Source organism: Sinohyriopsis cumingii, chromosome 7 (assembly GCF_028554795.1).
Source record: "Sinohyriopsis cumingii isolate HCF-2022 chromosome 7, ASM2855479v2, whole genome shotgun sequence".
NCBI lineage: Eukaryota > Metazoa > Mollusca > Bivalvia > Unionida > Unionidae > Sinohyriopsis > Sinohyriopsis cumingii.
Genome location: NC_142967.1, coordinates 99,960,003 through 99,984,888, shown reverse-complemented (window position 1 = coordinate 99,984,888; position 24,886 = coordinate 99,960,003). Strand labels below are relative to the sequence as shown.

The following is a 24,886-nucleotide window of genomic DNA, read 5'->3' as shown; positions in this document are numbered from 1 at the left end:
TTGTTGTTATTGTTTGATTTTAGAACAGCTGTATCAGGTACACCAGAAGACACCAAGGGTTTCTTCTTTTTTAAAAGTAGATCCTACATGTGTGGACATCATGACTGAGATGGCCTGAATGAGACAATCAGACTGAGATAAGAAAAGTAACGCTAGCGAAATAGCAACATGTCTCTCTGACATGGGTGAGAATATGACTGGGTGGGTGGGTGGGTTTTGTCTGCATTTATGATCAGTATCAATTTATTCATTAATACTTAGTAATCCAATACCAAACAATGGCTGATATGATTCCCAGGTATATTTCATATTTGCATATAAATTGATCATAAATCATCTATTGATGTTAGTCCATGATTGGGTGTATTATATAGCTATCTAGGTATCAGCCTCATTTCCAGGTTGGACACTCCCATCATTATCTCACTAATGTTTAATGGTAGCTTAAGGTATCACCCATTTTTAAACCTAAACATTTTTTTGCATTGCAAATTTGTACCATTTAGACATATATATTCATTGTATGCACACTTAGTTAATACTCTTGAGTAATCTAGGTTTTTAATCACAATTTTTAAATAAGGTGTGATTTTGTTGCAATTAGTAGCAAAGTATGGTTGCCCCTGCAAGCATGCGCTTGCAGAATTTTCCCTGTGGTTGCTACCCACTGAACAGCATAATTTTCACAGACTAGCACAGAATTCTTCAGAATTCCACAGGAAGTAAAGAAGAGCTTGTCAGCATCTGTACTGGGATCTTGTTGGTTTACCAAGGGTCATGTTAGGAGTTCTGTATATTCAGACAGTGCATGAGAAAATCAGGCCCTAATTTTATAAAAACAAAAAAAAAATTCTCAACTTGTTAATCAAACTCTGGTCTGAAAGTTTTATTCAAATGAAATCTTAATGCTGAGACTTTCTCAAAATGGTTTACACTCAACTTTGAAATTTTTATTGAGATATTTTAAACTTCTGGCAGGCAGTGTTGATTTTGATATCCTAGATGGTAACTGTCCCAATCTGTCATCCACTTCCATGCTTTCTCTCCAAATAGTTGCAAACAATGTCAGTGTCATCAAAGGAATTATTCAGATTCAAAATATGGAAATTGACATAGCAATGCTCGATACATACTCTTATTATCTAATGATTCTGCTGTATTTGATCTGCTGAGGAAGATAGTTTTGAAAGGATGAGTGAAGGGAGAATGGTGGTAATGATGGCTGTACAAAAGAATACACATTATGCTATTCACTTTATAAAATTACATGAGACAAATAGATACTTGTGTATCGATTAAGTTTTATTATCATCAGTGCAACTTGTTTTGCAAGACATGAAGTAAAATGTGGAGGTAGAGTTAGTGTATGTGTACACAATTATAATTTTATACCTCAAAGCTTTTAGTTACTGATATTATTATTAAAAACATGAACTATATTGTATGCGAAAGGCTAACATTATTCTCAAGTCATTACCTGATCACAATATATATGTACTTAAATTTACATGATTACATCAAAATTTACAAATATAAGGAGGCTACGGGAGGGACGTTTTAAGCCTGTTTGATTCTTGTTTTAATCCAGACATTGTTGTATATGTTTGCTTATTTATTGTTGGCCTTTTTTATCCTCATCTACCTTCTCTTTTTTTGTCCAATCTCTTCAAGATGCAAAGTAGCCAGTTGTGAGTTTTCTTTGAGCAGCTATGAATATTGAGGAGCAGATGAAAACTTGTGAATGGGTAAAGCCAGTGTTATAAAGATGGAGTTAAAATTCATTCCAAGTAATGGTATACTGTTCACTGAAAAGAGAGAGAGAGAGAGAGAGAGAGAGAGAGAAAGAGACAACATTTTTTATATACCATAAAGGATAAAAGCTGGGTTCAAGGGTAATACATATTTGATTAACACTGCTTCATTCATTTCATCTGCAACATTCGAGCACATTTGGTCCACCAGTTTATGAGAAATCAGCCTCTAATTTCTCATTGTTTTGGTGAAGAGGATGTTCTAATTCCTCATTGAAGACATTCCATTTGTTCTACTTGCTATTGACATATTATTGCTGTCAGATCTATCAATCTCAACCCAATACTACAAGAAAAGAGTTCATTTATTTGTCTCAAAGTACCTTGAAAGGGGTAAGATGGCACAGCTAATTGATCTTTAAATGTTGTCATATATCTTGATCATCTGAATATCCAGAGAATTCATGCATTCGCTTAGAATTTAGTGAATATTTATACAGTGAGAAAATATTTGATTTCCCCTTTAGCAAACTTTGATGACATGTATTTCCATAGAACATTTGTGAACGAAACAAGATAACCAAGAAAACTAATAAAATCTTGCTAGATTGCTGTTGGAAGAATTTGGCAATTTCTGTGGAAGGGAAAGTGAGGAATATTTACCTCTGAAATACCATAAATATTTCCATTGAGTAGTTTCAGTATGATTTTTGACATATTTTTCCATGTAAAGTCCATGAGTTGAACTACTTTTAAATTTTCTTCCAGATTTTGACACTCTTAGGAAAGCATGCAAAGAAAGAAGAATCGAATACACATTTCTGCAGGTTGCGAAAGTTGCAATTTCTAACTGCATCCTTGTGTGTAACTTACAACAGTCTACGTGTCAGGATGCCATACTACTCTACTTTGAGAACAAGAGAAGAAGTGGTGGGGGAGATGTTGAGAGGGTGGAAATGATGCCAGAGGAGAGATACTGCCTTGTTTATTTTGAAGATAATAGTGGTAAAATATGTTCTGTAAAATTAGGACCTTTGTAAATTTAATTTTATTATGATCTTAGAATTTATTATTGTTTGTATATTTTATTTTATACAAGACAACAACATTTAGAGCTAAGACTTATATTACAATAATTACAGTAGTCCCTCTCTTGAACGGCCCCCCTGACCAGCGGCCACCCGCTCCTTACGGCCAGAATCCGTTGGCACCGACGAGTTTGTGTTCAAAAGTACCCCTCGCGAAAGGCCACCCGCCTAACGCGACCAGCGGCCAGCATATTAGTGCAAAATCATAAAATTTACCCCTCACAAGCGGCCGCATTTTATTTGAATATGTATCCAGAACCAGTATTGTATTCATAACGGGTGTTAAGTAATCCGATTTCTGTTTCCTGATGTCAGGTTTTCGTTACTGAAAGAAGTGTTGAGTAAAGTACATTTAGCACTAAGGTTAATATTATATCATTTACGCCTCACGAGAAGCCAAATTTATTCCATAAAAACCGAGAAAGACTCAAATTTTAATCCATACAAAAGGGTACGTACATGTAATCCAATTAGCCTTATTGCTGTGTTATCATAAGATATCCGGTTTAGTCACTCTGATAATTGTTAAGAATACAGTAGTAACAGCTGAGAAGTGGCAGTATCGATGTACAATACCAAAGTCAGCAGGAAAATGGTTTAATAGCCTTTATGGCTTCCCTTAGTAAGATGTTGCGCTTGTTCACTTTGGTAATCAGTGGCTATTACACCTGACAATAATTGTCAAAATTACGAATCCTAGCGGCCGCGAGGTCATATCTGCGTGATGTTAATGGTACATATCGAAGCCGTTTTGGCTTCTCACCTAGTTTCAAGAAATGTATAAAAACAATAGGGTACCAGCCTGCGACTAACGAATCACGTGACAAGGTCACTTCCTTTAAAAACACACGGCAACTTGTTTAGATGCATACAAAATTGTTTTATCAGTATTGTAGTTGGCAACATGAATAACTTACTGCAAAAAGATCAACATGTCATGGAGGAAAATACAAATTCTCAGTTTAGAGGAGAACGTGAAAGTAATTCAACTGACGGGGGGTGGGGGGGCGTCGAGGATCCTTGCAGAAAACTAACATTGGGAAGACTCAGATAAACAATATCGTGAAAGATAATGAAACAATTCTGCAGAAGTGGAAAGGTGAAATGGACGGAGAAAGGAAGATTGTTTGAGCCAGGAGACGTTTGTATCCTGATTTGAAAGACAAGAAAAAGCAAATATATTTAAAAAATGAGACAATATCAAGTGTTCTGTCATTAGCGGCGAATCAGCCGATGTTAATAATGAAGTTGTCGAAGATTGGGACAAAAGACTAAATGGTATATGCAGGGGATATGACAGCAACGATATTTTTAATGTGATGAGACTGGTTTGTTTTTTAGACTATTACCAACAAAGTGACGTGATGTGAACTGTAACGTAATTATAAAGACAGTTTTAAAACTGTATCATTGGTTATTCATGCATTCTTTTGCAAATGATGACAAAGTTTGTTTTACATTTATTTCACATCATGCATGTGATTTTTTAATTAAAATATTAAATTTTTAAAATTAAATGTACTTGTGACTTTTTTCATGTGTTTACTATTCGCATTTGTCATCCCCCTCTAGAAAGGCCACCCGCATTATAAGGCCACTTCCCTGCTGCATTAGGGGTGGCCTTATAAGAGGGGGACTACTGTATAATGCATTAGTAACTATATTTGTGCCAAGTACATGCCATGAATTTCTGCATTTTGGTGGATTTCAATTTCTTTGGGTTTGCTTTAAAGCAGATTTTTACCTAAATGTGCAGAATGGGGAAGATGGCCATAGTAGGATCATTATATATTGGGTCTTATAGCATCTGTGAAATTATTTTATTCGTATTGATTTACTTATATTGATAAATTAGTGACTAACTTTATTTGAAACATCATCCTTTTCCTTGGACTTCTTGTGGTGATTATGTTTCTCTTGTTGCTCTACAATTTTCATCATTTATTGTGTCTTTTGGCATAATAGCCCTTATTCATATGCATTTTTGTTGTATTTTTTAAAAAAAAATCACAGTTCTTGCATAATTTACCTTTATCTGCATCCCCATTGATTAGTTTTGAGGATTTTGTATACTTGTTACCAAAGTGGTGCCTCTAATTTATCCCCTTAGTATAAACTGGTGTTAACATGAGTATTACCCACCTCATGTTTGTTCATTTGGTTGCTAGTTCTTTTAAAATATATTTTTTAGGCTGCTACAAGAAGTTAGAAGACTGAGCAATAAGACGGCTACGTGGGACATGCACTCCACCTGCTTGACTGACACTTACATGTGCTTGCTTGGACGTACATGTATATCCTTTCTTGTATGGGCAGAGCAGGTGTGGAACTGAGCAGAAATCTGCAGCTGCTAATATTACACAAAGAAGGGACCCACTTCATCCTCTTCTTCACAAGAAGACTCCCTCCATTCCCATGAGGAACCATAGACTTTGTAAGCTCTGTTAAGGGAGATATCAGCGGCACTTTCCATAATGCAGCCAGCTCTTGCAAAGGAGAGATAACTGATACTTATTTTTTACTGGTGATATGCTTCCATGAGAGAACATTTAGCAGCACTTTCCATTGTAAGGAATTTGCCAACACCTGTGTGCATTTCCTGACTTTATGGTGCAAGAGAAATGTGTCCATCTTCTTTCTTGTTTAAACTTGTGTACATATCAAAGGGATCTCTTTCAGTGAACTTGAGTTTCCTGATTATGGACTCCATGATTATGCATCAGTTACCAGACCCACCTCTCTGTGGTACCTAGAAATCAAATATCTCAGGAAAAGGGTTGCATTGTAACAGCCCCTCTTAATGTTCTTGTTCAGCTCCTACCAGGTTTGTTGATTCCCAACACTTAATGGTGAGCATGCAATGTATCTCTTTCTTCTTCTGATTGCATGGGTGACTTTCCCATGACTCCATAGTTTGGTGGATTGAGCTGGCTATAGCCCATACATCTTCTGTCTATATAGGTGTTGTCGAAAAGATGATCCGTTGGTCATAACTACAGCTAATCATGATTACACAGGTGGCTTTTGTAACCTTCCACATCTGCCAAGGACACCCGTTTAATTTCATCAAACCAAGTTAAATTTGGTAAGAAGTGTTCACCTTTGTAGCTAATGGCACAGAAGAGATGCTAAAAATATTGAACAACTGGGATTCTATTCTGGTATCTCTCTGGTCTCCAGAAAGATGAAAGGTTTGACTCCGGGCTATCAACATTTCCCCATTGGACAAGTTTCTTCAGGAAGAGCACTTCATGATGAAGATGCCCATCTTAGTCAGGAATGGTATAAAGTTAGATGACTTGGAGGTGTCTTTTCACCTATAAGATGTCTACCTCCATATTACTATCATTCTGTTCCTCATAAAATCACTGCAGATTTTGTCTGGAGATCTTACAGTGGCAGGCTATTGGCTTCATGTCTGGGTTCCACTCCTGTAGCCTTTACCAGTGTAATGGGCAAAGTAGAAGCTCACTTAAGGTTGCTATGGGTACCCACCATCCAGTATTTTGAAAACTGGTTGATGCACAATGTTCTCTGATGAAAGACATAAACTCATCTGAAACCAATCTCCAGTGAGAGTTTTGGTTTACATGGTGGTGAATGTCTTCACCTGTCAAGAGACATTTCATGTTTCCCCAGACAGGATCCCACAGATAACATCATCTACAGCAAGACTATTTGTCTCTTTATCTCTGCTGAGGACTTGGATTGCAACTGTAGACTTAGTTTTCTAATAAAGACTTCATTTGCAACCTCTCCAGCTCCTCCTGTTTGCAAATGAGAGACCTCATAGTGACCCAGTCTGCTCACATCCACCATAATTGGGATACAAATCGTGCTATGCACTCATCATCTGACTTAGTGGTGAAATCACTCAGGCTCTTTGCTAGAGTTCTTATACATGCCCCAGATTGTCACTCTTACAGTGTACATCAATGCCTTAAATTCACCATTGGGGTGCTTACCTAGAGGTTGTAGTCCTGCAGGGTTTGTGTCCTTGGGAATAATCTTATCTTCAAATCAACAATATGGAAATGTAGGCTGTTTTTATAGTTATACAAGGGTCCATCAGCTGCATATACCAGGGATGCACAAACTTTTTCAGCCAAGGGCCAGATTGTATTTTCTAAGACTACTCGAGGGCCGCAAACTCAAATTTCTTTAATATAATCAATATTCACAGGCCAGATTTCTGTGTTGTTTTAGTGAGCCCTGAGGGCAAGACAGAACACTTTCATGGGCCATGGGTTGTGCACCCCTGGTATATACAATTGATGCAGCTTTTTGATGCTACAATAGCAACACCAAAAAAGCAAAATAACAAAGTAAGATAATCAAAGACAACATCTTGGTCGTAGCATTCCTCTTTCAGCAAAGGGGTGCTCAATAGCCCTTTTGTTTTGCTTGGAAGTCTTGAGCCTCCTGTGTTGGACAGCTTGAGAAGAGACTACCACATTCCAAGCACAGGATATATAGTGGTGGGCAACTCTGTCCAGACAGTTCATTTAATTTGTCTCACCCAGACCAAAGGTTGTGATGGTAGATAACTTCAGTCTGAAGTTTAATTGACTCCTGCATAACAATCCATACCTTCTCCATCTTCATGTTTGCCAAGATAAGTATTTTGAGCACTGGGTTGCCTGCTGTATTGACTAGTTGAGAAGGCAATTCATTTCCAAGGTTTACAGCATCAAGCAGAGAAAATTTTGTAAAGGGTACATTAGGAAATACATTGGTCCCGTCTGCCTGTTTTAATAGTATTTGCTGACTTTCTTCTCTTTTGAGACAAATGGCAAATCAGTAATCAACTTTAAAAGGTTCCTGGGCAGCCCTCTTCAATATTCCTAAGATTTTTTTGTGGACTCATCATAGGGTTGGACCCTCATATTTCAGAAGTTATCAGATTTTTTGAGCTTCAAAGAGAGTTTGATGATTCCTCAGTGTCTAGATGGAACATTTTGTATTTCTTAGTTGCTGTATAAACCATCTTGTGAATCTTTGAGAGAATGTCCTTTGAGAACTTTACCCTCAAGGCAGTCTTCTTGTTTAGCATTGGTTAGAAGAAGGAATGGAATTCATTATCAGTGGAAAAGGGATGTTCACCATTCAGTGAAAACTATAGGATAATATATATTCGTTGTAAACAAGTCTTTCTGACCAAGAGTTGGCTACATATCTTAGCCCCTCATCCAGGTGAAATATCCAGTGATGTCTCATTTGCATCTGTGCTGGCTATGATCAAGATGTACCCCTAAATTCAAATATTAGGACCTTGGCTTATATTTGGCTAATTCAGATTGGGGGAAGATGGTTCAGACCATCCCTTTCCCCATTTCAGACCATATATTTCTCCCTCTTACTCTACCTGCTCTGTGTTATTCATTAACCTTTTACCTCACAGAGCATAGTGACAAAGTGCAGTGTGCTATAAATAGAACACCTGTTACCTAGTCGACTCCATACGCATAGGCCTGCCTGTGAACTGTTAAGCAATGTAGTATATGTTACATTTAACAGCAATTTTAATCATTTTACATTTTTGGTACACATCTATTGTATGTGGAAAAATTTAAGAGTAAAGTCCGATTGTTATAGCTGTGTAATTATTTTCCATGGAAGAATTTTTATGTGCTTTAAAATCTGGAGAGAACTCGTTCACCGTCATGTCAGTGAGGCCGCGTGACCAACCGTAGCTGCCATTTCTCATACTCGAAATTTACAAGTTTTTCGTCTGCGTCTACATCACAAAGTCATCTGAATTTGATAATTTATAAAAAAACTAATTGCTGCCTACATCAATATCAGAGCCTTTACCTGTGTTATTGAATCTTTCATAGTTGTGATTCTAATCGTGAAAACTTTGTAATTACTGAATGAAATCCTTGACTGCCATTTTGGAGAGTGGAGATTATGGCCCAGTTACTTTAAATAGCAAATATCGACCAGTGCATTAACAGTGACCATGTGATCTGACGTAATTGTCATTCACAGAAATGAATGGAGTATCTAATGGGGGGGTTTCCCCAAAGGTGGTGCTACAAAAACCAGTTAAAAATGGCTGATGTTTACAGCATGCGTCAAAAGGCGCTTCCACGTGAATGAAGTAGAGGCGTCAAAAGGTGCTTCCATGCAAATGGAGTAGAGGCGTCCAAAGACGCTTGCATGAGTGAGGTAAAGGGTTAAGGCCGCGTCATACTGGAGTGAAAGGATTAATGCATTAGATTCATTTGTGTCTGCCAAAAAGGTTGTCAGGCTGTACTCCAATCTGCTGTTGAGTATCATAATGAAAGGAAGTGATAGTTCAATCCAGTTTTTATACTGGGATCATCATACTCCTATTTGGCTGATAAATTCATCAATGCATTAGTAGCATATTATATATTTAGTGCCATTCAGATGTATGGGGAGGGGAGCTGGGGTAAGTAAACTAATTTTAATTATGTAATACCTACATGGTTAATATTGCCTAATTCCCTTTTCCCAATCCACACTGATGTCCTTTCAGTCTTGTTCAAGTCAAGAAGGATGACATTCCAGATAATTGAAGTAACCATCAGAATTCTGTCATGTTTTTATTTTAAGACTTCAAGTTACTAGTTGGAAGAGGGAATTCAGCTTGGGCTAATGACTAGCTCCAGGAAAATGACAGTAATGCAATATTAGCAGGTAATTAATAAAGTTTGTTTTACCCAAAAAACTTCATTTTGTTACACAAATATTTCTCAAAATACTAAAGCAATGGATTTCATAAGTGTCTGTTAAGTTTATTATTAGGTTTGTCAATATTTAAAAATTATTTTCAGTCTTAATTAATATATTAATAAATCAGGAGAAACAAATATTTCAATAAAGTTACAGCTTACATTAGGATCCTTAATCATTTTTCAGTCATTGACAGAGTGCTGAGTCAGACACACAAGATTGATGGTGCTGATGTTGAAGTTCACCTCCACCATGAGTGTCTGGGGAAAAGATCCTAAGCTAGGAGATCTCAGTTGTGCCTCAAGATGTCAAACCTAGGAAATAAAGGTAATCTTGTAAACAATTGTTCAGGTTTAAAAAATGTATCTGTGTATTATTCTGAATTATTGAGTTTTTAAAATCAATAATTACATGTCTTCAATACATATATATGATATTTCCCAGAATTTCTTGATGTGTCCTGAAAAATCTTTCAAGCGTCTTATTTCCTAGTTGTAGACTAAGACTCCGATTTTGTTAAAAATAACATTTAACCATTTTTTGAAATTGTATGATGTATTTAATATATTGACCCTAACATAACCTTCATACCAGCCTACAGGTTTTACATTGTGTTTTACAAATGCATCAGTTGATCAGTCTTCCAAATGCCAGTTACCAACATCATTCTTTAAATACATAGGACACACACAGTATCAACTTTTCGAGCTTGGGCAAAAACATTTTGGGTGGTGAACATGTTACACCAGCTGTTTTATAAGATGATAGGTTTACCACTCTCCCAAAAGCTAGCATAGAACATATTGATCCACACTTATTTTAGCATAGAACATATTGATCCACACTTATTTTATGTTAGATCTGGTGGTACTAGTGATTTTATGCTGCTGAAAAATTTGACAGTGATTATGCATGAAATCCATGGCCTATATATTGGTAGGGTAATTAGCAGGGACATGCATATTTCCGTGGCTAAGTTGCAGGTGCTTCATTCCTGTCTAGACAGGCTTTTCCTTCATGCCTGGCATAGAAAGACATTTAAACTGTCAGACATAGAGAGAATCTCACCAGGAAGACTGCTCATCACTTTAGAGGCTTAAATATTGGCAACATTTTTTAGGGACTGGTGCAGGGGCAATAGCATCATCGCTATGAGTACCTTAATACCTCAACTGACTAACTGTTTCTCTCTATCTGTTTGATGAGAAGATTTTATCTCCTGTTACTGTTACAGGTTTGGGCTCAATGATTTTTGACACATTCAGGCATTGTGTTAGAGGGGATATACACCATGATAAGGACATATCAGACTTGCTGGCCAACATTGACATAAATAAGTCCAGATCACTAACCTTGTTTTCTATATTTGGTCCTTGCTGATGACCTCGCTGACGCTACAGTCCTATAAAACATGTTTTCTGAACAACCTTAGGCATGCAGGGTGAGCAAGTTGCATGTCCCCTCAGTGGAGCTGAACTATCTCCAGATCAGGTAGGAAAGCTGTATGATCCTAATGATGCAGTCAGGCTTCATAGCTAAGAATTGGTTTTGCCATTGGCAGCACTCCATATTTGGTCATCTGCTTCCTTTCCACAACTGATATATTGAGAGTAGCCATGATGGATGACCTGGTTCATGCTCTCAGTATTATTTGAAATCAAAGAGAAGGATCATGGGGTTTGATGTTTGTTTATAGTGATGAAGGTGGGAAAGATGGGTCCAAAGGCCTGAGCATTGTGGCATAAGTGGGTAATACATGTGGCATGCTCTGAGGTCTCTTATGACCAGATACACCTGCTGAAAGTTTCAAGCCATGAGATTTAATTGATTTCTATGAGCCTCATATCTAAATGCTATGTTTCAGTCTGAGATATTATAGAAGCTGGTATGCTTAGTCAGCCTTCTCAAGTTTTTGCCTACTGAAATCTAGTTTAACAGTTGTAAAGATGATAATTAAATCTCATTTGCCCAGTGGCAGCAGCTCAGATGATCGCCAGATTTATTTGATAGTTGTTATACATTCTTTATCCGTATGGTTGACCCTTCATATAAAGACTTAAAGAGAATCTGTGGTATAGGTTTGATTCTCATGCATTTTCTCTTTTGCCTATTTTCTAATGTTAATGTTAATGGGGGTAAATTATGCTTCTCTAAAATTACACTTTTAATCCCTTCAACCTGTCCCCTTAAGCTTGAGCATCTTCATCAATATATTTCTCAGCTTAAACTGGCATACATCAATTGATAGATAGCCATCGGATGGTGGTGGTAAGGGGATGAAATGAATAAGTGTTTCTTCCCTTTGTTTTCATGTTGCATAGATTGAAAATAATTTTTTAAAAAATCTTTTGTGGAGAGCTGGTTCAAGAAGTGAGCTTATTTTCATCATGTTAATTGGTTAAATATTTTCTTTCACCAAATGAAAATGGTGCAGTAAGACAATGCTATTGATACTTCCTTTGAATGGATGGTTATATCAACTTGGAATTTTCATTAAAGACATGAGATTGTTGCTAAATAAAAATACTGCTGATCTGACATATTTTCACTTATGTCTTCTATGGTGGCCATCTTTAAAATCTTGTTATCACTATTTCTTATTAATGGATGGTTGTAGTGACATGGAAATTTTGCGGAAAGACGTGTCAAGTTGGTTCGAAATAAAACAGTATCTCTTGGACATCCAGTATAGCCCCCATGGTGCCAATATTGAAACATTTATAATCACTTCTTGTTGAGAAGGGATAGCCGTATTGACATGGTGTTTTCACCAAAACACTTCTGACTATATGTATTGGTTTGAAATGAAAATGATGGAAATATGACCTCCCTAAATTCTGAATAATCTCATGGCAGTTACTTATCTTCATGGATGACCATACTATAATCTAAAACAACAAAAATAATTTTTTTTTCTTGCAATATGTTAACATTCTATATATTCCTGTACTAAAATGGTGCTTGTCAGACCTCTAAAATGGCAGTCTGATGGCTACCATACAAATCATTACATGACTATAGGATCTGAGTCGATTGTGTTATTAATATCATTTTGTTTTCTTCAGCATAATTATATCAGTATATAGCTAGTTCTGAATGAACTTGATGTTTATCTGACCTCCAGCACAGACAGAAACATGTGCCTACAAAGGGAAAATTTCAACACATGGTGGGCATATAACACATCATTTGTATTACACTTGTTGTTTGGAAGAACTACTGCACTCATTTGATTTGTGTTATAGCTGTATGCAATGTGACAGTTAGTCTTACTTTTAATGATGGATTTATCTCTTTCTTGGTTTCAAATTATGATTATTTTCTGGAAATGTCTATTTTCTCTGTTCTGCTATCACATCATACACCATTTTTCAGCTTCTGAAATTAGTCAGATAATGTCTCCATCTTACTTTTGTAAAACTCTGTAACACTGAGTTTAGAACATCTGTGCATTTTCATATTAAACAGCAGAAAAAATAAAAACATTATATCTAGACCATTTGTCATTGATTTTTTAAAACAATACAACAATCACTTGGTTATTGACTTTGTGGACTCAAATTTGGTAATCTGAAAAAGGATAATGGCTGAGTCTTTCACACTTTTTAATGAAATTCTGGTTGATAATACTCCGATATGCAAGGTCAACAATGGATCAATCACTGTAGTCCCACTGAATTATTACTGGCTTCATATTTGCAGATTGGTGCACTATATGACTACACAATTGTTTGAATGCAATCATTTAGTCTAATTATTTTCTAACTGGTTATCATATAAAGATAATTTTGTTTTCATGATTTTCTTATTAGAGTTATTTTCCTTGCTGACTTGCAGCTGGAGACAACTTTTGCCACACAGTTGCCTTCTATTGAAAGCATACATTCAACTTGTCTCCATCATGTGGAAAAAGATGAGATGTGCAAGAGATAAGGGTTGGGGATGGGGGAGGGGTCTATATAATGTGAAAGTTACCATTCCTTACCACAATGACAGCAAATATTGGAACACTCTAAGCTTTGGGTCACTCTTAATTATTTTCAAAAGTAATTTTTTTCATGACCTATGAAATTTGGGACATGTAATTAAATAAAAAAAATTCTGTACTATAAGTCGTGGGACATCTTGGACATTTTTGTATACTAATTGATGTATGTATTTTATCAATTTTAAGAACCATCGACCAGCTTGCCAGTAGCTTCTCGTTGGTCGGTGGTTCTTACCAGGGTTTTCTCGGGTTCTTCCTCCACCATTAATACTGGTCGCCATGTATAGCCTATCGTGTGCTGAAAAATGGCATCAAACCCTACAACAACAACAACAACAACAACATCATTATTAAAAAGAATGATTTCATGGTTCTCAAGGAATTATCATTATGAATTATTAGATAGGAGAGTTATAAATTAATATAATTTATTTTACAAGTCAATAAATATGTTTAATTTTCTGTTTTCTAATTATTTCTACCTAATTCAAATGCAACAACATTTGCGCATGAGCAGGTTAGTGTATTTATAAAAGTAACCTGTCCCTTTTGTATCCAGCTTATTGTTGTTTAGTTTTACATTACTGCATTAGAATTTTATATCAACTCACACATATTTACATTTTTATTTTGCCTTGAATGTATATACCTAACTAATTAATGTGTGATGCCAGAATAACAGCAAAGAACAACAATATTGTTTGGTTCAATGCCTGCATTTAGGCTATAGTAGGTGACAGTGTTTGAGACACCCTGTCTAAAATCAGTTTAGAAATTTTAAATTGAATAGTGAAATAATTAAATTGGGTGCATTTTTTTTAAACCCCTGATACTTTTGTTTTTAAAATAGGGGTGTTACACACAAGTACGAGGCTGTGAAAATACTATAGTGAGCATGTTTACATAATGGCATCACCACATGTACATTGACGATTTTAACTTGTGCTGACTGAAGTACATTCCTTGGATTTTAATTATAGGTACCAATGAACTAAACTGAAATAATATCATCAGGAAGCAATAACAAAGTTGAGTGACCTTAAATAAGTACCTGCTTACTCAGCTATGGTTATTGTGCTAATATTATGGAGTAAAATACAATTATGCATTAAAGTACTGGCATTGCCACTCTTTACCTGAGTGTGGCTTGCCTTTAGAAAACAAGGACAAACCCACAATTATAAAGGAAGGAGATTCCAAAACAACAAGCTTACCAATTCAAAAATGGAAAGAACAATAAGTTTAAAAGTATGAGTTTGGTTAGCCAAACACATGTTGTTGTTGTTGTTGTTGTTGTAGGGTTTAACGCCATTTTTCAGCACACGATAGGCTATACATGGCGGCCAGTATTAATGGTGGAGGAAGAACCTGGGAAAACCCCGGAAAGAACCACCGACCCACGAGAAGCTACTGGCAAGCTTTCTCACATACCCACATTAGCCGAATCCGAGACCCGAACCCACGCAGCCAAAACACATACTAAATGACTCAATGATCTTAGTCAATATATATTCAGAATTATAAACTCCATATATATTATAATTGTTCCTTTATGACTATATGACAGATATGTGAATATATGCTGGTTATGTGCCTTATACAGTTAAATGTATCTTTCCTTATGATATGCTCATTTTTTTCTCTGTTAACTTTACATTGTCAGAATCGTTCAGTATTTTACGATATTGCACACCTTCATATTGCACTCATGTGCAGGACACGTGTGCCCAATAGTGTATTAGGAATTACTTTGTAAACAAATCATGTACACTCGTGTAGCAGACGCTTTACGTTTTGGTTGATTAAATCTGTTTCTGAATGAACTAAAGCAGATGTTTTGTGGACTGCCACATACCAGCTGCTTTGCCACATTCCATGTTAACTTTTTGGATACAATGTTTCGGATTTTGGCGATAGATGCCAGATTTCATAAAATTGCTGGGTACCTACAAATAACGTGCAAGTTACAAGGCATAAACTGTCTCTTTTAGCTGGTAATTAGAACGGCAAAAAATATACTTAGTTTTACATCCTGAATTTCCTCAAAATGTACTTTCTTAGTTCTGCAAATCTGAATTACATGAGCCATGTCATCATTTCTCAAGCTTGATTACACATTTCGAAATTGTACTGTAATGTCTTTATTCCAAGTGCAGTTACATCCTCCTTATTGCACTCAAAATGAAATAAACATTAAATTCAATAGCATCTTTTTGATAATTGCAATTGAAAGACTTCATATTTTTCCCACATTATGATTTCAAATAGTCAGTGACAGAACAGAACAAACGCACTTGCAGATGTCAATACGCTTCTCCCTGGCTGCTTCAATCTGATGTATTTCATGTACAATTTGCAAAGATGAATCCAGTCCATAATCACGAAATTTGTTAAAATTGACAAAAATACCAAAATCTATTCATTCCAGATGAAATGGAAAAGTTGTTGCAATGCGCATTCATTCACAATATGACTCCAAATTTCAATTTTAAGTAGAGAGAAACACCATTTTCTTTCGAAACTTATGTCAAGCATGTGACTAAGTTCAGATTTATCTGGGTGGAGTTATGTGCGCTTTAATAATGTTGTTGTGTAATGATGAATCTGTGCTTGTGTACTTAGTTTGGAATACGGCATACATTCAGTTACTTTGTTTCTTGTAGTTGTTTATATAAGTAAGCCTTAGGTAGAATAAGAAAATGTCCATATAATAAAAAGGTTACTGCATTTGTATGGGAAAATATGAACTTGTTTTGTCAGATGGATATACTCATGTACTGCAATCCCAAGGTCTTGCAGTATTCCATCCAAAAAAACTCGTTCATATTTTCCCATACAAATGCAGTAACCTATAAATATAGATTGCATCACGTTGTGGAATCACTTATGTCAGTGATAAACAGTAACTTGTGAGCACATGGATCAGAGAAACAGCAGTGTATGTCTAGCTGATATGTCATATGGAAAAATGTGAGTGGTAAAAAGAATGAATAAAGCAAAATCTGTATCTAATATGTTGGGGAATAAACAAGGTGATACGTGACACTATGCATGATTGCAGTATGTAAGTACCATACACTATAGTACATGGGCTCCTTACAAATAAAATTAAGAGTATCCGCCAATTGATAGAGGGCTGGGGCATCAAACCTGCAATATTACTACAGGTTTGACCCTCCCGCACTTCTTCTGTCAGTTGATGGATACTCTTAATTTTCTTTATAACGAGAATCTGTGCACTATAGTACAGGACTCCAGGGTAAACTCTAAGTGGCCATGAATTGTGAAGCATTTAGTTACCTTTATTTTACTTTATGTTGTGAAAATTGGAAAATATTTGCATGTAAAATAATGACAAAAACAATCATGGTAGTTTATAATACATGTAGTTTTTTGATGTGGTTATTGAATTAGCTGGTCATTGTAGTGTGATGTTGGTCAATATTGCCAATTTTATATTGACATTGTTTGGGTTTTATGTGTTGGGTATCAAAAATATTATATTTTTTTACATGCAGGTAAGTCCTGTCACAATGATTATCATACTGGTATTTCAAAATACAAACAATTTATAAATCTTTAATATTAGAAAATGCTTTGTACAATAAATTTCAGTAAAAAAGTAATTATGTTTTTTATGCTGTATGGGAATGTGCACAAATTACAATCAATGAAGTATACTAAAACAATTTTATTGCCTGGTATTTATATTTTGAGAGAGATACACCTATAGTTCTGATGATTAACATAAAGGACACTTTTAAAACGTAAACTTTGCTTCACTTTAATTTCAGACATTGCAAGACTTGACAGTAAAACAACAGAAACTCCCACAAATGAGACACCAAGCAGTGCTTCCAGTGACCATGATAAAGAGAGTGACTTTGTTGAAGTAACAGAATTGCAAGAAAATGATGGTAAACTACAATACATTCTTCTAATTCAGCAAGGGCCAAGGTTGGGAGTAGGGGATGTGGGTGTGGAAAGACTTTTACCTTTTTTATAATTCATTGTCTGAAAACTTTAGTGTTTAAGCCTTATACTTAACATTTATTAATGTTTATCATGTACCCCATAATGAAGCCATTTGATACCATTTTATAAGAACTATGATGGGATTGATAAGTGTTTTGCCTGCTAGGTATATAACTCACTCAGAGGCTAAAAATATGGTTCAGGGTCATTATGACTTAAAGAGGAAATGATTTCTGCACAATAGCTCCCAGTCTCACGGTCTACAGTTGTGAAATGTTATGGATGACTTGAACTTGAGTAAGGAAGAAGCATATAAATTTGGGGACAAAAGGTAAAAATTTGTGGTTAATTTGACTGAAAGATGAAAAATGGTTTCTGCTCAGAACTTCAACTCTCCGCCAAAATAATTTGCACTTCAGTAAGGAAGAGAAAGCTATTGATTTGGGGCGTTAAAACATCAAAGGTCAAAGACACTGATTTTAGCATAAAAATTTAATTTATCAGTTATATACCTTTACCAAAGCTAGTGAATCACTTAAAACTTTGGTAAATAAGAAACACATTAATATGGGGGTCAAAAGGTCAAAGATCAAGATTACATTGTCTGAAACAAGAACATGGTTTCTGCATGATAACTTCAGTTCTAGACCACATACCTTGACCATCATTTGTGGTGGGCTCGCACATAAAGTGTAGAATAAATACTCTGTTGACTTTAGAGTCTATAGGTCACAAGTAAAGACCATTGTGGTTCAAAGAAAAATTGATTTTGCATAATAACTTTTATTGTAAACTTCCTTGACCAAACTGGTGGCCTACACTCTTATGGTAATAAATAAGCCTATAGGTTCTGGATTCTTAAGGTCAGAGATCATAGTTATATTAAGACTAATATATAAATGGTTCCTGCACATTAAATTTCATTTGTGTAGTGACCAGAAAGTGGGCTATTAAACACAGGATGGGCAAAAAATATGCTGTGTGCTGTTCCTTTACCATTTGTTTCTTGTTGTTAATTTAAGGGCTATTGGTAATGCACTATTAAGCACAGGTGGTTGGTGATGATGTTCTGATTGTGAAGAAATGGCTGCAGATTATGGTAATAATGATGTCCCAATTCTTTCATTCAAGTATCCTGCAAAAGCTAGCAGGAGTTTGGAAAAGAGTAACTTCTAATAAAAGATTCCATGTATTTTAGCCACATAATTTGATGCAATGTACAGCAATATGGATTCTGTATGTTGTGAAGATGAAATGCCATGGCTGACACTTATGAATGTTCCATTTAGTGGCAACAAAAACTGGATTTTTTTTATAAAAGTTAGAGAAACTGAGCATGATGTGTTTTTCTTAACTTACTGTATGCAAATAGAATGGATTCTAATCAGTCCTGAACAACCTTGACAGTAGTTCCTGAAAAGTTATGAAGGCCTATATTAGCCATAATCAGTAATTTATGATAAATACAATAACACAATTCTCCATATTTTTTGGTAATAATAATAATTACATAATTTTTATTCCCAAATATTATGATGATCCCCAAAATAAGCAGTCTATAACATTTTCATATTCTATGCTCATATCTTTCTGTACATCTATCTATTCTAGCACAAATCAGTTTTGTATGCCTTATTAATTAATGAATCTTGAGCTAAAATGCCTAGCCACTTTCTTTGTATCCTAGTAATGGGTTCGAGGCAAACTATGACTTTAGTGTAAAACTTCCTCTTTTTGTGGACCACCAACCAATTAGGCTGCCGCCTTGAATCCTGCTTTCTTAAGCACTCCATGTCTTTGTAAATAACTACAATGTTTAATGGTAAAGGCTAATTTACCCTTGGTTTACATGTCATATATAAAGTGATATTATTAACTGCCTATAACAAATGCAGAAAAGTGTAACTAAATCTCCACTAATATGTATATAACTAATTGTAGAAATAAATATTGACTATTTCCCAGACTGTGGCATAGTCAACATACAGTATAATCCAATGCAAAAAAAGATATGGTTATATAAATAAATAAACGTGTGTGTGTGTGTGTGTGTGTGTGTGACTGGGGCATCATGCTGCAGATATGTGGCATAAAATTGTCCCACCCAGTCACATGATCTTGACACCAGGCCAACCAGTCCTAATACTGACCTCTTAATGCTGAGGGCCAAGTGAGGCAGCTGCTAGTACCATTATTATAAGTCTTTGGTTAGGTTCGGCCGGGGTTCAAACCTGTGACCTCCCACATCTGAGGCAGATGCTCTAACCACTTAGGCCACCAGAGAGGTCCATGCATATATACATCCATACATGTCATATACACCGTTAGTAACCATGTTGTGCTGTACTTTGTATAACATTCATGATTAGTGACAATTGTGACATCCAACAGAACTGAATGAAGTAAGATCTTGTAAAGTATGCAACTGCTCAAATATTTTGATTGATCAGTTTGTAATTTTGTTAAAATTTGTTGTTTCCTTAGTTCGAGGGACTCTAACTTAACAGCTAGTGCCTTCTCACACACTAACAAATTCAGTATTTATCCCATGTATGGATACATGCAAGGATTATATAGGATAAGTAGCTAATGACAACTTTTCTCCATTATTTTCAGACATGTAATTTAGAATGAAATACTGATGATACCTGAAGATTTACACTTTGATTAATATTTAGAGACCAAAGAGTAGTGAAGTAAGAGATGAAAAGAAGTAAAATGTATGCAAGTAAATAAGTCATTTTATAGTATGCATTTCCAGAATGTCTTGGAATTCTCTTTGTTATCGTCAGTGCTAACCACAACCGTACTTTCAGTATGGAGAGTTTGGTAGCCAACAGGTTTCAGGGATGCATATAATATTACTGTGAGTCAAGGGACCAGATTGACTGGATGAAGACTAATATGGCAGCCCCCATTACATGGCCTCATGGTTTTGTGCCATGTGCATTGTATACAAGGCCCAATATATATGAAACATGTAATGCTCATTGCATGTTACTTAGCCTTCATGAAACAAGATGATTATGATGAAATAGCTCAATACTGTTTCAGTGCTGTGATAAAATGCAATGTCAGGCTGCTCCATTTAGCTTATATAAATACATTTACCACAAAACAAATTGTCCATGAATATTTTCTATGACATTTATGCTAATCTAATTGATAAACTTCAAAATTATTATGTACTATACATCATATTTGGCTACACCACAACCACCCACCGTTAAAAAAGATTGTATTGACAATAGACCAATAATTACTTCCCTTCCTTTTTTCTACCATTACTGGTGCCACCAATAACATGAAAAATAAAGGCAGAGAACTACATGTTGGTCTATATTACCAACAGCCCTTAATATAGCATTGGTAGAAAGAGCATATTTTAGCATTTTGCCATGAACTGAACAAAAAATGCAAGATCTGCCATCAACTATTCTGAGTAAAACATCTTGAACAATGCAATAAGAATTAAAGATGACAAAAAATCAAAATATTTACTATAGTGTGCCTGACAATGTAATTTATTATGGTATGTCTCTCTGTCTTATCTCCTTTCCAGCAATGGTGTGCGGTGTGCCGAATTTCTTCAGAAGACCACTTTTTATTCCTTTATTACTCATAGCATCTCAAAAGTCAATTTGCATTTGGACTTATACTTTCCATATTCTAACAGTAAGGTAATCAGTTAATAGCTCATTGTACACATGTCAGCCATTCTGGAACATTTGATATGGCATGTGTCATTGCACCAGTTGTTCTTGTCATCGAACATTTTTGGTCCTCAGTAGATTGGTTCTGGTTGGTGCCTCTGATATCTTCACATAATACATATAAATGCAGTATTTGATTATATTTGTTAAATACAAAATATTTTATAACTTTTCGAAGTGGTAGAGTTCAACTGTAAAACATTATGTAAAGTAGAAGGTCTTACAAATGGTATTTTTTCTTACCACTAGTAGAATCACACACACATACATATGTGTGTGTGTGTGTGTGTGTGTGTGTGTGTGTGTGTGTGTGTGTGTTTGTATATATATATATATATATATATATATATATAATAATGATAATAATGCATGTAATAATAATAAAAACATGAGTAAATATTTAAATAGTTCTTAACATGGTCATTATTATTAATTGCAGTTTCTTTTCGTTTCTTTAGGAAATGCTCAAGTCCTTCATCTGTTGATTAAATATCTCAAACAACATGGAAAAAAAGATCTAGTTGATGTTTCAAAACACATGGTGTCATGCAGCTTCAGTTTTCATTTAATATGGAACTTTTACACTCAAACAGATTGTGGAAGAAAGATGTTAGATGACATAGTAATAAAACATGATTGTAAGGTATTTGTAGATGACCATTTCAAAGAGTTTTTCATAGTTCAAGTCTCAAATGCACAGTTTAAAGAAGAAACAGATGTAAAACACTTTGTTGATGGTGTGCTTGACAGTGTGTACATCTCTGCACAGGAATCTTTGTCCATTGACTCAATTGGAACTGATCCTAGAATACAAGATGATGTTAGAGATAAACTAAAAGAGAGAAAGGAATTAAACGGTTATTGGATTGAAGTGGTTGTTGAGGGTAATCTGGTAACTGTATATACTGTATGTAGCAAGGATCTTCAGCAGCTTGTGATGCAGATTATTACAGAGGTTATAACAGATGCTACCAAATCCTTCAACAGTCATAAAGAAATAGTCACTGTAGACTTCATGTGGCAAAGGGTGATGACAAGATTTGAATATCTTAAGGAACTATTCCTCAAATTTCCCAGCACAGAGATCATCAATGATAAAAACCTAAATGCGGTACTTCTGAAGGGTCCTAGGGATGAAGTCAACGCTGCTGCAGGACATCTTGAAGAACTCTTGAAGATTGCTCATAAAGAGGTTCATGAGGAAGTCTTCTCTCCAGGTTACCATTTTTTTGAAATTTTTGCTTCTTCAGAAATGTGTGACTATATTGACAACTCCTTACCAAAGCTTCCAGTGGTGTGGATACCAAACCATCTGACAAAGGAAATACATCTTTTTGCCAGAGATCCTGAACAGTTAAAGGGTATAGATAAGAGTATCAAAGGTTGTATTGAAGAAAGACTGTATATGTTGTCAAGAGACTGTTCCAAGCTGCCTTCTGAGAAAATCCTCTCATTAGAAGAGCTAAAGAAGCAACACAAAGGAAAAATTGTGATTTATCTATTAGAATGTCCTACAGGCCTGCTTGTGACTACAGCAGATAATATATTTAAATGTGTTGATGTTGCAGTCCAGAAAATTATCAGTTGTGAAATTCATCCTGAAACTTGTGTCCCAGAGAAACCCAGTGGAAGAGATACACAACCAGGCCACCAACACCAATTAAGTGCCACTAATCCTGGTATGGAAATGAAAGATTTGTTGTTAGAAAATGTTTCTGATTCAGCTAAAAAAATTACAAAATCACTTGAAGTGAAAGATAAAAATTTATTTAGAAAGCTTTTGAAAGAACACATGGAAAATTTTAATCAAATAGCAAAAGAACATTGTATCAGAATTAAAATAGCAGAGACACAAAGCAGAGTTGGATTTATGCTCACAGGCCTCGAGAAAGATGTGCTGTATATTTATGAAGTCATCATAAAAACAACAGAACAGCAAATACATCTCCAGCAAGATATCAGGGACATGTATGGTGCTGGTGAAAAAGTTAATAAACAGATAACACCAAGCTCAGCTGGAGCAAGAAGTTCAAAGAGCAGCAATATACCAGGTAAGAGCTATTATACTCCTTTAATAGACACAGGTTTCAGCTAAATTATTAAGGACAAAAGTTACAATTTCTGTAGGTTAATAATAATCAGGACTCCAGGACATTCACCCTCCCATAAACTTTTAAAAATTGGACATTTGTTCCCCAACAAGTTTGATGGGAAGAATTCATTTGCCTCTCACGCAGTTTCACTGAGCAGATATTTGCTGCCCATCTTTCTAATTTCAATGCCCTTCCCCGGAAACTCAAAATTAAATAAAGTAACTCAAGAAATACAATTAGTCCTAGTTCTTTTTGATTTATTACCAAAGTGAAAACATTTCAATAATTACTTTAATAAAATTAAATAAAATATGTAACTTTTAAATGATGATTCAATTTAAAACATTTTCTTTACAAATCATATTACTGTCACACGAGATAAAGGATAAGTTCTGTTTGAAAAATTATATCATGAAACTTACAAAATTTAATTGTGTTTCATGGCATGCACATAACAAACTCATGAGTCAATTTTTTCTCCATGGAAATGACTGCATTTCTTCAAGTATTTGCATTTGTATAGGTCTCTAATAAGGCAAAACATATTATGTTGTATTGTCCATTTGTCTGTCTGTTCCCAATTTAGTTTCCTCAGTAACTCTAATTTTCCACCACTTTATCTGACTTTGTGCATAGCTTACACTTAGTGTGAGGAAAAACTTTGAGTTGAAACATTAATGGTCAAGTTTCTTGCACTTGGAGAAAGGTAAAAGGCTATTGATTGTCTGATTTCTAGGTCAGTGATGGCTTTTGCATAATTATATTTCTGGATGCCATACCATGACCAATGTTTGCGGAGAGTTTGTGCTGCAAGTAGGGGAGAAGTCTATTGATTTGGGGGTCAAAATTCACGGTTATTGCAGCTCAAGAAAGAAAAATGTGTTTTGCAGATTAACCTTTGTTGCTGATTAATTTCCTTGAGCAGACTTTGTGGATGGCTTGCACTTAGTAAGAATTAAAATATATCCTAGTCTCTAAAGGTCAGAGTCACAGTTATGTTAAGTCTAATAGGAAATAATGGTTTTAGACATTAAGTTTAGTTCCAGAATGCATTCTTTGACCAAAGGTTTTGGACATTAAGACCCATTGGTCAATAATTTCTGGAGTCATCCATGCTGTCAGAAAAAGATTGGGAAAAAGAATAGATTTCATGTGACCTGGAAAATAATCTTTAGTTTGCAAGTATTGATTAAATTCAGCAGAAATGGGGAGTTTATAGGCTCCACTTCATTGCAGACAAAATATGTTGTTGGATCATAATTGGCAGATTGCCTGTTAAATGAGTACATAAAGAAATTATCAGTAATTTGGGAACTCTTCAGCCATTTGAAGTAAAATTGCTGCATAGTTCATTTGATTGCTAGCCTTAAACATAGTTATATTGTCAATGCAAACATTCAGATCATCAGATTACTCAAGTGGACTGGTTACCCCATTTTCAGCTCCAGAATGGTGTCTTTTCAACTGCAGAGGGCATTCAAGACCTGTGTGTTGTGTCTGATTGTGTCAACATGTCTGTGACTCATGATCTTTCCTAGCTTCCCTGTTGGTATGCAAAGTTAATGAAAATGTTTTG

General features: G+C 35.4%; 1 protein-coding gene across 2 annotated transcripts in view; it reads left to right on the top strand.

Moving 5' to 3' along the window:
- The first annotated feature begins 2,619 nt into the window (after window positions 1-2,619).
- Window positions 2,620-24,886, top strand: part of LOC149795805 (uncharacterized) — a 52,081-nt gene continuing 29,814 nt past the window's right edge. For both annotated transcript variants that reach the window (XR_016422416.1, XM_089965707.1), the window contains exons 1-4: window positions 2,620-2,756; window positions 9,728-9,868; window positions 17,324-17,446; window positions 21,676-23,268. Coding sequence is in view for 1 of the 2 variants with exons in the window: in XM_089965707.1 (XP_089821833.1) it covers window positions 9,847-9,868; window positions 17,324-17,446; window positions 21,676-23,268 (1,738 nt within the window). In the remaining variant the exon portion in view is untranslated. The remainder of the gene's footprint in view (window positions 2,757-9,727; window positions 9,869-17,323; window positions 17,447-21,675; window positions 23,269-24,886) is intronic.